A 15101-nucleotide genomic window follows, 5' to 3' on the forward strand; every position below is an offset into this window, starting at 1 on the left:
CGGGGATTTCATACCCAGGAACTCTCATGTCAAATTTCATAAAGATCGGTCCAGTAGTTTAGTCTGAATCGCTCTACACACACACACACACACGCACACACGCACATACACCACGACCCTCGTTTCGATTCCCCCTCGATGTTAAAATATTTAGTCAAAACTTGACTAAATATAAAAAGATAAAACAATAAAGTTTTTTTATGTATTGCAAATCCTGACATGGTTCTGGGCGTTTCACAAAATTAATGTGTTAACAAAATTACAAAGCAATGTACATAATGAACATTTTAAAACAAAACCATTTTCTCCCTATAAAAATCTACTAGTACTGTGGCATCAGCATTAACAGGGAAAACAAATCTGAAAATTATTAAAAGCACAATCACCTACAAGATGCACATTATAATACATTATTTATCCAGAATCTATCATAATATTGATTGTTTGTTATTATGTGTTTGCGGCTGCCAGTTTCGGTCAAACTAACGTTCACAACCTGTCTTTCACAACCTTTAAACTCATGTTTGTTTTGAATTTATTTTTTGTAATGACATTGTACTATCTCTACATCACCAATAAATAAAATGCATACACTACCATCTCGTTATACCGACTGCTAAACGTACCAGGCGGGCGGGACGGCTCTGAGTTAGCCGAATGCAATCACGTTGTCTTCTGCGCTTGAGCGCACCCCATACACACCTCTTGACATACTCTTGAAAGCGATAAGACACCACCCGAGTAGCCAACGGCGGCTTTCTTTAATTGCGATAACAACTCGTTTCAAACTGTCGTTAAAGACAGGTCCAACTACACTTACTTGTAAGATGTTACATTATGGAGGTCAAAATGGCCAATTTTCTGTAGTTTTCGGGGGAGAAATCTATCCTGTTACTGTATTAAAAAAGAAGCTTAAATTTGTCAGCACATTATTTTATTTTAGTACCAGTTCAGTGCCTCATATGGCTTTTTGACCAATCAGGACGGATTCTAGGTGACCCTCTAAATGTTATAACGTTCAAGCAGGGACCCTTTTTGTTTATCAAGCAAAACATTGACAAGACAAAGTACAAATTTAAATCAACAATACCAACGTGATTTATTCTAAAGAATGACACTTCAAATGCTGCGAGATAATACTCTCTTTATCTAAAAAAAAAAAAGTACAGAAAAGCTAGTTTTGTCGGTGGGTGCTTCACGGAATAGCAAAGCACCGCCCATCCTCTGAGTGTGCAATGCCGACCCGCTCACTTGGAATCTAAATGATCAAAGTTCGAAAAAATCTAGTGAAATTGCGTCACTCGCTTTACGTCAAATGTATCTTTACAGCATTTCCCATCGTCTGGAGTCGGTTCTAAATCTCTCTCTCTCTCTCTCTCTCTCTCTCTCTCTCTCTCTCTCTCTCTCTCTCTCTCTCTCTCTCTCTCTCTCTCTCTCTTTTTCTCTCCTCTCTCTCTCCCCCTCTCTCTCTCTCTCCCTCTCTCTCTTTTTCTCTCTCTCCCCTCTCTCTCACTATTCTCTTTCTTTCTCTCTTTCTATCATCATCATCATCATCATCATCATCATCATCATCATCATCATCATCATCATCATCATCATCATCATCATTTTTCTTTTCTTTTCTTGCTCCTCTTACAGTATCACGGTAAATGTTCCCAAATAGATCCTAGTTACCTCAGAGGACGTTAATCCCCAAAGTCAGCCAGTCAGTCAGTCATTAAAGGCAAAAGCGAGGTAACGCACAACTGGGTCCGACCAGTAAAGCCGTCGCTGCCTGTGTGACAACCACCATAAAAATCTACCACAGCGGGAAACTTTCAAGTTAAGTATTTTCAACCATCATGTGCCCGCATTCAACTTTACAATCAAAGGATGTCTGTTGAGATAATCGAATGGATCAAAACTTTGAAACCTGCGCGCATATTCTAAGCCGACTAACACATAATTGTTAAGGACATCATAAAATGGTTCTCGGTGAAAACTTGACCGAGGGCCATTTTACGACGTCCTTGACTCGAGTGTGTGACGTATACTCTTATGCTCTGCTTCTTGGGCAAGGTAAAGAACACCGAAAATATTTCAATGCCGTTCTCGAGCTACGCTGACTTTTACAAAGGGTACAGCTGACACGGCTTACGTAATCTGGTTTCCTGGTCATTTGTGTGAAAAATCTGTCCGACAAAGAAGAAGAAGAAGAAGTGCGCGCAGAGAGAGAGAGAGAGAGAGAGAGAGAGAGACAGACAGACAGACAGACAGACAGACAGACAGACAGACAGACAGACAGACAGACAGACAGACAGACAGACAGACAGACAGACAGACAGACAGACGACAGACAGACAGACTTTCCGCACTCGTTAAAATGTCAGTCGATACTGGAATGAATGTTGAAACATTGTAAACCTAAAAAAAAATAATAATATTAAAATTAAACATTCATACGAGTTACTATCTGTGACAAGAACGCATAAGAAGTATAGCAACTAAATATTAATCCGCTTACCCATTGCTCCTCTTCGCACCTCGGCCTGTGAGTCGTCCTTTTCCTGAGTACTTGCACACAAGTTTTGCGTATGCATACTTCAGTTCGTCTGGAAAGGGCTGTTTTGAATTCTTGTTCGCAAGTTGAACAGCACGACTGTATTTGACCTCGTACACCAAATCGTTCTTTCTGGAAAAGTCTGCCAGCCGTTCAGTAAGATCATTCCAACTTCTGAATGTTTTCCCCAACTGTCATTTGTGCCATTTCTCAGCGATTGATCAACGGTGTGGTTATTATGGATGTAGTAAGTGTCGAATTGTGAGAATGAACAGTTCTGTCCGCCAAGTGGTTTTAAACACTGCGCGTATTTGCACCAAGTAATAACGTGTCACATCAAAATAGTTCTTTACCTGTCAGATAGTTTAGCGCCAAAAACATGAACCAATGATAGCCCATGGATTAGTAAGTCATATGATGTTGGGGCGGGGCCAATGAACTAATGTCAACACAGTAAGTATCAACCAATGTTTGGCTCCGCCCCCACATCACGTGGACTGGGTGGCCGAGTGGTAACGCACTTGCGCTCGGAAGCGAGAGGTTGCGAGTTCGACCCTGGGTCAGGGCGTTAGCAATTTTCTCCCCCCTTTCCTAACCTAGGTGGTGGGTTCAAGTGCTAGTCTTTCGGATGAGACGAAAAACCGAGGTCCCTTCGTGTACACTACATTGGGGTGTGCACGTTAAAGATCCCACGATTGACAAAAGGGTCTTTCCTGGCAAAATTGTATAGGCATAGATAAAACAATGTCCACCAAAATACCCGTGTGACTTGGAATAATAGGCCGTGAAAAGTAGGATATGCGCCGAAATGGCTGCGATCTGCTGGTCGATGTGAATGCATGATGTATTGTGTAAAAAATTCCATCTCACACGGCATAAATAGATCCCTGCGCCTTGAGTCCGAGTCTGGAGATACGCGCGCGATAGAAGACTTCATATATATAATCACGTGACCCATAAACCCATCGCCTGTAATTAGATCATACTATTACCGCTTCAGTTCTGAGACATCCTGCTTGCTGGCGCGCGCGCAGAGAAAAAAATTCCCTCTTTATCTTCGCTTCTGATGCTCATCCTATTGTTGTTGGCACTCGGGTTTGTTTGTTTGCTTAACGCCCAGCCGACCACGAAGGGCCATATCAGGGCAGTGCTGCTTTTGACATATAATGTGCGCCACACACAAGACAGAAGTCGCAGCACAGGCTTCATGTCTCACCCAGTCACATTATTCTGACACCTGACCAACCAGTCCTAGCACTAACCCCATAATGCCAGACGCCAGGCGGAGCAGCCACTAGATTGCCAATTTTAAAGTCTTAGGTATGACCCGGCCGGGGTTCGAACCCACGACCTCCCGATCACGGGGCGGACGCCTTACCACGAGGATTGGAACTCGGGTAACAGGGAGCGAAGGGCAGTGCCCCACCTAGTGATCGAGTGCCACAACCCAGACTTTTCCCTTAATATATATATATAGGTTTTAAACTCCTGCTTCCGGATTATACAAAACACATTAAAACATGTATTAAACAATGGCGACTGCACGTGAGAGGGAACAATAAAGAGACCAAAAAGCAATGTACTCACGTTAAAATGACGAACACGGAACGAATAACAGCGACGTTTCGACCTAAGGGTCTTCTTCAGGCACAAAAACACAAAAATACACACACAAAAAAGAAGAAGAAAGACGATAGAACAAATGAAGAGAAGAATAACTGACAAAACAACTGCACTGCACAAACCAACAAATGACAAAGACACAACACTTCGAATTAACCTAAAATAAATCTCATAACAAAATAATTGTAATCATTTTTTTTTTTTACAGGAATGTATATGTTTCTGTGTTTGTTTTTGTTTTAATACAAAAAAAACCGTGATCAAATAATCAGAACTCTTTCAAAATACTCTGAATAAAATATATTAAATGCAATAACTTTTTTTTTTTTTTAATTCAAATAAATGTTTTAGTTTGACTGCATTTGAATAGAAACTGAATTCTGATGAAAGCAGTTACTGTAAAGTCATTTGAAGTCACATGATAAAAATCACATGGTTTAGTTGAGCAGACCACAAAGTGCAGAGCTAAAATATGTGTATGAATCTGTGTGAAAATCCAGTCCGTTTGTCCACAGGGATGCTAGGAAGCAGTCAAATGGGGTCGCTCAATCTGCTCAAATCCAGTCAAATGGGGTCGCACGGGCCGACAAATGGGGACGTCCCCGTTTGTCGGAAGCGTCCCCATTTGACTGCTCTCCAGTGACAATCGTCCCCATTTGTCGGTAAAACCACCTACACACACACACACACACACACACACACACACACATACACACACACACACACACACACACACACACACACACACACACACACACACACACACACACACATAGAGAATACTACATGGCTTGCTGTGTCGTGCCATATTTACACGAGTTGTTTTTTTAAAGATTGAACTGCGAGCGAAAGCGAGCTGTTCACTATTTGAACAAGAGGCGAAGCCTTCAAGGCTCACGCAAGAAATAGACAAACAGTAACACAAACTCAATCACTCCATCACACATACACACCCACACACACAGTAAGCTTAGGTGACACTGTGCAAGAAAGAGAGACACTAGATCTAGATCTGTCTGTCTGCATGTAGAATAGTCTCGGCCCGCTCAAAATAACAATGACCGAGACCACACACACCACGCGAGAGAAAAAGACTACAGGGAGGCATGCCGTCATGATGCATTAATTGACGTCAAACACTTTTGACCGTGACGTAATCTTATGCGAGCTTTATCCATAGTCTTGGATAACCACTCACACATAGACTCGGAAATGTTAAAGTTTCTACCACAGACATACACACACACGCACGCACACACACACACACACACACACACACGCACAAACGCACAGACAGACAAAGTTACGATCGCATAGGCTACACTTCGTGAGCCAAAAAGCAACGAGTGTAAATCTGGTACGAAACAGCAAACCATGTAGTATTCTGTTTATCCTACATACTGTACAAACGTGTATTTTACTGAAAATGTCCTGCAGTCGAGGCAGCTAAATTGAAGACGCTTGTTTTGGAACCTCGATCTCTTGTAAAGCCTCGTGCAATCTATTACGTCAAAGCAAAGAAACGTCACTCTGAAAGTGTGGCGTGACGTGTTAGTTCTAAAGATTCATGGAGGGTAATTAGTGAGCGCAAATTTTGTTTCTATAATGACGTTTGTCTTGGTGACTTTGGCACCATAAGCAGTGGAAAAACAGGTCCCTGCCAGACTTGCTTGACATGACCTCATTTACACGATATACACACGTGTGATTTGAACGATTATTATCTGACGGGTGTCTCTCTCACGTATGTAGGATAAACATACTTACAATCCATCCTCCGTTGTCCGTGGTCTGATCGCAGTACACAGTGACTGGTTCTCCTGACACACACACTGTGCGGAGACCGCTTTGAGGGTCAAGACTCAACCAGTCCACACAGCTTTTACCTGGGGGGAAAATAGAACAAAACAAATTAATAGATTGCTCATGAATATATGACAATCCAAACATTCAGAATTCAGAATAGTTTATTACCTGCGGTAAATAAATGACCCTACTGTTGCAGTTTAGAAGATACTATAAGATGTTTGGTGGCTTAATTGTTGGCAGACCAGCTTTTGTGTTGCTCCGAGGGGACCATAATCGTCTTTTCTTTCATCTTTATCGACCAAGGCCGCGGTTGATAAATATGTTACAAAAGGCCATATGCTCCCAGAGGACCAACAACAAAATGCTGGTCTGACAACAAGCCAGCAAACATCGTTTTTGTCATCATTTTGGTGGTGCGACAAGTACGCATGATTACCCAACGGGAGCCGGATTTTTAGAATGCACTTCATGGCCTTAAAACGTGTCACCAGTTCAATCGATCGCGTCATAATTGAAAATGTGATGTCAAACGTAAACTTTACGTCGCTTTTCTTGGAGTCTAAAAATGCACAGGGGTGCCATCCTATCTGCAAGGTCAGTCACTTTTTAGCATGTACCCTTCCTTTTTAGTGTTTTAAGCCTTTCGTTGTACAATGTGTGATTGCACAGATTAGTTGCATGATTATCAACACTGATTGAGTCTTTGTGAGTGAACGTTTTAGTACTTTTACAGTCTTTGTCATCGGAAACACGAATTCAAAACCGCGATGGTTCCAAAAATTAAAACAAAAACAACACGGACTCTTTTCCATCGAGGAATGGTGGAAGGAAAATAGTGTGGCGTGTCTTTGCTTTTAGTGGCTTACAAAATGGTATTCGTGAATAAAGTTTCGATTCTTTTATTTTGATTTTGAAAGAAAAAATTAGAGCCGACACAATGCAAACCTGGAAATCACGGTAGAAGCCACTTTCGCGTTCAGTTTGCTTGATCAAGAACTTGTGCGACAGCCATTGTGTAACCAGGAAGTGACGTATCTTTAGCTACACTTGACGTCATTTCAACCTTTTAGAGAGAGAGAGAGAGAGAGTGAGTGAGAGAGAGAGAGAGAGAGAGAGAGAGAGAGAGAGAGAGAGAGAGAGAGAGAGAGAGAGAGAGAGAGAGAGAGAGAGAGAGAGAGAGAACACGCATAGTTGATTAACGCAAATTTATTGCAATGAAACAAACAAGAACACGAACACTTTCTTTGCTTGAAATATAAATTCGTTCCAGTTTATCTTGGATTCTTGTCATTGGGCCTCATCAACTTAGGAGTAAAAAAAAAGAAGAAAAAAACAACCACACACACGTACACAACTTAATGTAACTGAATGGAATTTGGCGCTCTGCAACTGAAGACAAAGAAGAAACTCATTGCGGCATTGTGAAATTGAAATTGAAAACTCCTCCATGAATGGGCGCATCAAAGGTCACTGCTGGCTGGCGGAGTGTGTTTCCGCCTGAGGCCGAGGCACTGGAATCTGCGTCATCAGTAGTTGACGTCATAGCTCCCAACTTTGAGACTGTGCAAGTGCGCGTGGTTGACAGAATTCGGGAAACTTGCAGTTGCTGGTTGTCGGACATTTTCGCGTAACTGAGTACAGACTGAATGTTTTTATGTCCTGATTTCTCCATTATATGGGTTGGGGGAACTCCAGAATCATTGAGCTTCTGTAGCAGCGTCTTCCTCGCCGAGGTACCCGAGATTCGTTTACTTGTGGTGGAAGATATCTCGGACGCGGCCGCCATTTCTTTCATCAAACTGCCGATTGTGTTCACTCCCATCGGCATTGCACGAAACCATTGTTTGCCTGGTTTCGGATCATGGACGCATGTGAGGTAGAACGGACAGTTGGAGCCGCATGTTTCTGCAGGGCGAAGAGAGGCATATTTCTCGAAGATCTTCACAGGGCACCGCTCAGGGTTTTCAACATCTTCATACGCTCGCGGTTTTGCCCTGACATCCTGCCTGGAGACCCCTGTTCTTGTTTTCGTGGTTCGCTCGTTGAATTCCAAGAAGCGGTGGCCACTGCTGTCCATCTGAACGTCGGACCAGCACATCTGGCGATGTTCGGTTCTTGCCCGCATTCCAAAGTGGAGGCAGTTCAACCACCACAGGGTGTTGATTATGGCTCTTGGTGTGGACACTCCCAACTGACCAGAGTCCCACAGTGTTTCCACCTCTTCGTCCGTTAGTGCACACGCTCTTTGAGGTAAGTTTCCTTTCCCTGCTGATTTCAGCTTTTTTTTGTTTGCTTTTTGCAACTGCTCGAACGTTTTCAAACAGCGTATCATTGCTGGAAAAAATCTTGCCTTTTCCGTTCGCTGCCATGTGCCGATCGACGGCGGACAGAAATCCTCGAATCGTACCTGGTTCATATTCATCTCCATCTTCGCGTTTCACCGTTGTAAGAAACTTGACAAGAATGTTTGCAACAAGTTTTGGATCCTCAATTTTCGCTATATCAGCTGATCTCATCTGTTTTGCAAACTCTTCGGTTTGAAGAATGAAATCTGAAATCAGCCGTATCATATGTTCAGTTTTTCTTTTGGTGTTGGCGTTTTCTGTATCGGTGATGAGAGCGTTCACATCGTCATCAGTCACTTTCTCGAATCTCCTTTTTTTGGGCGCAGCGGCCATTAAATTTTCGTCCTCTTCATTGAAGTCTTCTAAGAAAAAGTCGCTTATCAAATCAAAATCGCCGTCCATCTTGACGAACGAACGTTGGCGTGTGAATACACAACCGGAAATAGATCTAGATCTAAATTGATCTCTATGACCCGTGCCTTGATACCATTGAGATCATAGGAGATGCACAGCAGTGCCGATACCAGGTTTCTTTAGCTTCACTTTAAAATGATATCAGAACGATAGTTATTCACTTGAAAGTGAACACAGGAGAGTTGTATACATGTATATACCCCATGACCTCCCTTCTTTGTCTCTGTAAATCTACTGTGGGTATATTTCTTGTATTTTAAGAGTACTATATTGTTATACCAATATGGTATATCAATTTTACTCTTATAACACAAGAAACAGGGGGTGCACTACTTTCTGTCGACTTGACATTCCACAATGCACATGTACCAGTCGACTAGATGTGCCTGGGAATACCACGGTGTTGAGAACTTGCGCGAGATCGTTCGCTCAGTTTTAGTCTCGATCTGCCGAGACTATCGAGACTATCATCACAGCATCGTAGATGTCATGACGTCTGTCGTCCATCGCGTCATTTTTCGGGGACCTAATTGTCCACTGTTATTTGTTTCCTCGTTTTCGATGTACTATTTTTCTCTTGTGATCAACATGATAATTCTAGCCGGCTCTCTCCAGTAAAACAGAAGTCAAACTAGCAATCGTTAAAAACCCAATCCGTCCGACCTGCACTGCCAATATTTTCACGCTACAGTCATGCCTAAGATGTCACAGGCGTGCTCTTTTCGGTACACGGGCGCAGTGGCGTGGTGGTAAGACGTCGGCCTCCTAATCGGAAGGTCGTGTGTTTGAGTCCCGTAGGTCGCTGCCGCCTTGTAGGTTAAAAGTGGAGATTTTTCCGATCTCCCAGGTCAACTTATGTGCAGACCTGCTAGTGACTTAACCCCCTTCGTGTGTACACGCAAGCACAAGACCAAGTGCGCACGGAAAAGATCCTGTAATCCATGTCAGAGTTCGGTGAGTTATAGAAATACAAAACTACCCAGCATGAGAGATGTTCAACGTACGGGCTACCTCACCTGCCTTGACCTCTCACCAATTCATTGTAAAGCGCTTCGAGAACGTCAAGCGTAAAGCGCTTCGAGAACGTCAAGCGCTCAATAAATCTCCCATATTATTATTAGTAGTAGTATTATTACACACGCTCTTATCGGTACATCATCGACTACAAGAGTCCTCTGGACAGGTAGTTTCATGCCTTTTTCAAGTATTTCTATCTCTTCTGCGGTGCAGTAGGCTCTATTGATGATGAAGGTGTCCAAGATATCAGCAGATGCATACATGTGTATAACCACTAGGTATTCAGTCAAATCAGTGTAAGAGGCGTTCAACTGACAGGGACAGCGACGCCGCCATTATGCACCAACTTGGCATTGATCAACAGGCGTGCCTTAAGAATAAGTTATGTGAAGAGGTTAAGCCCTCAGTGCCTCATCTGAACAGACAACTGAAGCTTAATGTTTCCATCGCACTTTGACTTTTGGGTCTTCAAGGGATATACAGGTTACAACACTCGTGATTTTTCTAAATGGATTGTATTTCAGTCAAGACCCCGGGCAAATATTAAAGGGACTCACTCGCCAGAGGCTCATGTGTCCCTTGATGTTCATCCGCTGGGTTCTTGACTGAAATACAAGCCATACAAAACAAAACACTCGTGATTTAACCTATACATATAAACAAAACATTGACAGACCCTCCCTCACCCACACACCATACTCATACTTTTACACAGCGCTGTCATGCGACCTCAAGCAAATGAAAAGACATCGAGGTAAGCCAGCACATATCAACTCCTCAACCAGACACAGCAGCAAACCAATGGTCGACAGTTTTGTTGACCAACACATTCTTCAAACAAATGGTCTTATATCCCGTGTTTCCTTTTTAAATAATTAAAGTTATTGGTATCTTTTGTGAAAGGTTTTCTCTGTATGTACTCACGAGCTCTCATACTGCACTGTTTGGTCAGCTCTGATATGGTTTGGTTCAGGTATAGGCCTAGTTCCTGAAGTTGCATCGTCTGGTGTTGAAGAAGGTTCGCCTGGTCCTTGTTCACTTGCATCATGTCTTCTATGGTTCCATTCTGGTCCTTGTTCACCTGCTCTATCTCCCTCTGGCGGGCCTCCAAGAACGACAACCTGACGTCCTTGTTGTCTACGTAGAGCTGGGCTGCAGCTTTCCGCAGCGAGGTAGCGGTCAGACAGCGGGCAGCGGGGGCAGAAGGGGGCAGGTGACAGGAATAGCTACCTCCCTGGACAGGGCTGGACAGCGACAGGACAAACGTGCCATTGTCCCGGTAGCTGCTGTTCCTCACCTCACCTGATGGGGTCTGTCAGACAATCAATGTTCGACATGGAGAAAATTTCGAAAAATCAACGGTGGTGTAAGATAGACAACTAGTACGGAACGACAAAGCAGAAAGCAAGTGGTCAAAACAGAGAACTGAAAGCATGTACATGTACTGTCCTCAGATGATCTGAAATAAGTTGACATTCTGTCGATTGAGGCCGTGCTGTGTTTCCACTGTGAAAAATAAATGCCACATTAGTAATATGAAACATCACACACACACACACACACACACACACACACACACACACACACACACACACACACACACACACACACACATACACACCTTCCAGACGACATCTACAGGGGGATGACCAAGGTCCACAAATTGACCACAGTGTAGCTGCAGTGTCCAGTCCTCTGTGACGTCATCCCGAACCGCGTTACTCAGTGTGAGGCGGAGGGCGTCATCTTGTGTAGCTGGGGGTCTGTCTGCAACGAACAGTGAATGTGCTAATTTATATGACCGCTGTCACAGTACATTATAAACTACGCACTTTTAATTTTCATTTTCCTGCCACAGTTGATCCACGACGGTTACATTGGCTTTTGAAATAAAATAGTCCTAAATGTTTTGACAAATACAAAGTGTTAACACACATAACATAATAATGCAAATAGATGAATGTAGCAATCACGTTGCTTTACACTCGTTTATCTTCGACATCGCTTGCTGGTAGTTGTTGCTCATCATAGAAAGCCATCACGTGAAAAAACAAAAACAATTACCTGTAACAGACAGCGTCACCGTCCTCCACACGGAAGCAAGAGACGAGTTTGCCTGCTCAAGTTTCACTTGCACAGAATAGTTGCCGGAATCCTGAGGTCTGGCGAAGCGTAGAGACAGCCCCGCGTTGGGGAGAAAATCAACACGTGTGTTGTCCGTCGCGTAGAAATGTTTTCCTTTGTACGTTGCTATCTGGGTCCTCTTGTCCTTGCCTGGTGCCTGCGGAAAATATTGCCCGATATATTTATTTTATTCCATTGACACGGAAACTATATCAAGCTTATAATGTGATAATGTTTAAATTCTATACTCAGCAATTATTAAAATAATGTAATTGTATACGTACATATGATGTTATATTGTTTTAATTCTGTTTTCACTCTTACTGTATAACAATTTGAAATATTACGTTTTATACGTTAAATAAATATTCTTTCTGCTGAGTCGGACTGTGAGGCGATGGTGATGAAAGGAAAGAGAGAACAATGAAGAGAGAAAGAGAGAGAGAGAGAGAGAGAGGGTGGAGAAAGAGAAAGAGAGAGAGAGAGAGAAAGAGAGAGAGAGAACAATGAAGAGAGAGAGAGAGAGGGTGGAGAGAAAGAGAAAGAGAGAGAGAGAGAGAGAGAGAGAGAGAGAGAGAGAGAGAGGGGGGGATATATAATGTCTTGATAAAATATTGTCACGTGTTGTGAACTGTGAGTTGATAAAGATGAGGAAACAGGTAAAAGAGAAACACATTATATATTTTCCCCGACATCAATGTGAAAAGTCTTGTTTACCCTTTGTCTTTAAAAAAACAACAACCCAGAAACAGCTTGTGTGAGGAAATACATCAATTCATATTCGTGTAGTAACCTTTGTACAATTGAGCATGTGGTTAGTAACCTGTTTCCATCACTCACAAATTGTGTGTGTTATATAACAGATTTGCTAAATGGTGGAAGCTAATGTGTCGAACCTGAAACCACCAGTCACGGCCGAGCATGGTCTCTCCAAGTCCCGTCACGAAAGACCAAGCGAAGGACGCGCTGCCTCCTACACATGCCTTGATCTTCGCCTTGTCTTCAGGGCCTCCGTCCCACTGATAAGCCTCCAACGCTGTACAGTAATAAGGTGTCTCAATTACTCCAAATAATATGCATGTATTCACACCATGGTAACACTTTTGCTACGTCTGAAGGTTGACTGACTTACAGTGCTCTAGACTGAAGGTTTTGAGGAAGGGATGTTAATGGACTATGAGACGGCTTTTGCGAGTTTATGAATCAGTTTTATCAATAGCATTTCAGTATGTTCCCTTATTGTGAGAGGATTGCGCAACCCAAAAAGGAAAGAACATCTATATTTGATTTTTGAAAAAATAACAAAGATATAGGATTTGAATTGCTTGCAGGAATCATATTTAAATGACAACGTGTAAAATAAGTGGGAGAGATATGAAAAGAACGAGTGTTATATTCGTCAGTTTTATGTAATAAAATGGGACAAATTATTCTATCGAAGAGAGCTTTGGTAGTGAAGCAGAATTAGTATTTTAAACAAAAGGAATATAATATTTACAGTTGAACATGTTTCTTTTTATTTGGTGAAGATTTGTTTGACTATCTTTTTTAGAATTAAAAAAAAAATCCCAAATCAAAGAGACTGAAAACGTTCCAAAATTCATTAAAAAAAAACCAAGAAAGGTAAGTTGTTGGAACGGTTTTTTATGACAAAACAATACGTTATAGTCAACAATATATGGACCCACCGGGGCACAGACAAACAATTAGTGACAAACTTATGTTCATGGAATGTTCGGCAGCTTGTTAGGAAATCACAGGCAAATAATTCGACATCGAGAGAATTTAGAGAAAATCAACGATGATGTCATCTATGTTAAATGTAAAAAGGAAAGTTATGAGAGATCAAAACGAAAGAAGAAAGAAAAGATTTAGTTAATAATTAGAGGAGATTTTATGAGATCAAAACAAATAATAAAAGAAATGTTAGAAGTAAAATATTAGAAGAAAATTTATGAGAGATCAAATCAAAAGAAGAAAGAAAAGACTTAGCTAAATAAGAAGAGATTTTCTGACTAAATGTAAAAAGGAAAGAACGAAAAGGCTGAGACAAATAGTACGAGGAAATCAATGAGAGGGCGAACAAATAAAAAAACGTAATAGCTGAGTAAACCTTAAGAAGGGATTTTTTTAGACGACGAAAAAAATAAAGAAAGAAAAGGCTGCATTAAATATTAGAAGGGAATTGATGAGGGAGCAACACAAACGAAAGAAAAACAATGCTGAGTAAAATATAAGAAGGGAATTGATGAGACAGCGAAACAATAAAAAAATAAATAAAAAAGCCTTTGTAAATTATAAGAAGGAAAGTTATAAGAGATTGAAACAAAGAATAAAAGAAAAGGGTGAGTAAAATATTAGAAGGAATTTATGAGAGAGCAATTAAAGAAATAAAGAAATAGCAGAGTAAAATGAAATATGGGAACTTATGAACGAGCAAAGCAAAACAAGAAAGAAAAGACTAAGGTAAATGTTAGAAAGGTTTCTATGCGAGAGCCATACAAAGAAAGAAAGAAATAGCTGAGTAAAATATTAAAAGGCAATTTACGAAAAATTGAAACAAAGATTGAAAAAAACTGAGTAGAATTTAAGAAGGGAATTTATGAGAGAGCAAAATAAACAAAGACAGACAGAAAAGGCTGCGTAAGAAAAATAAAAGAGAATTTATGAGAAACTGAAAGAAAGAAAAAGAAAAGACTGATTAAAATATTAGAAGGAATTTTATGAGAGAGCGAAAGAAAAAGAGAAAAAAAAGGCTAAGTAAAATATTTGAAGGGAATTGTTGAGAGAGTGAACAAATGAAAAAAGGAAAAGGCTGAGTAAAATATTAGAATGAATTTTATGAGAGCGCGAAATAAACAAACAAAGAAAAGGCTAAGTAAGATATTTGAAAGAAATTCATAAGAGAGCAAAATAAAACATAAAAACAATAGGGCAGATTAAAAGGTTAGAAGGGGATTCATGAGAGAGCGAAACAAAGACGGAAAGAAAAAGCTAAGTAAATCAATAGAAGAGAATTTACGAGAAGAAAAAAAAGGCTGAGTAAAGGAAGGAATTTGACGAGAGAGCGAACAAAGAAAGAAATGGCTGGGTAAAATATTAGAAAGGAATATCTGAGAGAGCAAAAGAAAGAAAGAAAGAAAAGGCTGATTAAACTATTAGCGGAATTAACGGCAGAGCAAAGCAAAGAAAGAAAGAAATTGAAGAGTAAAATATTAGAAGTGAATTTA

At 41.1% G+C, this 15101-nt stretch overlaps 1 protein-coding gene across 1 annotated transcript in view; it reads right to left on the reverse strand.

The window, feature by feature from the left end:
- Window positions 1-15101, reverse strand: part of LOC138945395 (uncharacterized) — a 66075-nt gene that overhangs the window by 49459 nt on the left and 1515 nt on the right. Inside the window, exons 2-6 of the mRNA XM_070316831.1 lie at window positions 12768-12907; window positions 11812-12028; window positions 11369-11514; window positions 10672-11059; window positions 5930-6048 (exon numbers count right to left, since the gene is read on the reverse strand). Coding sequence (XP_070172932.1) covers window positions 5930-6048; window positions 10672-11059; window positions 11369-11514; window positions 11812-12028; window positions 12768-12907 — 1010 coding nt within the window. The remainder of the gene's footprint in view (window positions 1-5929; window positions 6049-10671; window positions 11060-11368; window positions 11515-11811; window positions 12029-12767; window positions 12908-15101) is intronic.

The sequence above is a fragment of the Littorina saxatilis genome, linkage group LG13, assembly GCF_037325665.1.
Source record: "Littorina saxatilis isolate snail1 linkage group LG13, US_GU_Lsax_2.0, whole genome shotgun sequence".
NCBI classification, from domain to species: Eukaryota; Metazoa; Mollusca; class Gastropoda; order Littorinimorpha; family Littorinidae; genus Littorina; species Littorina saxatilis.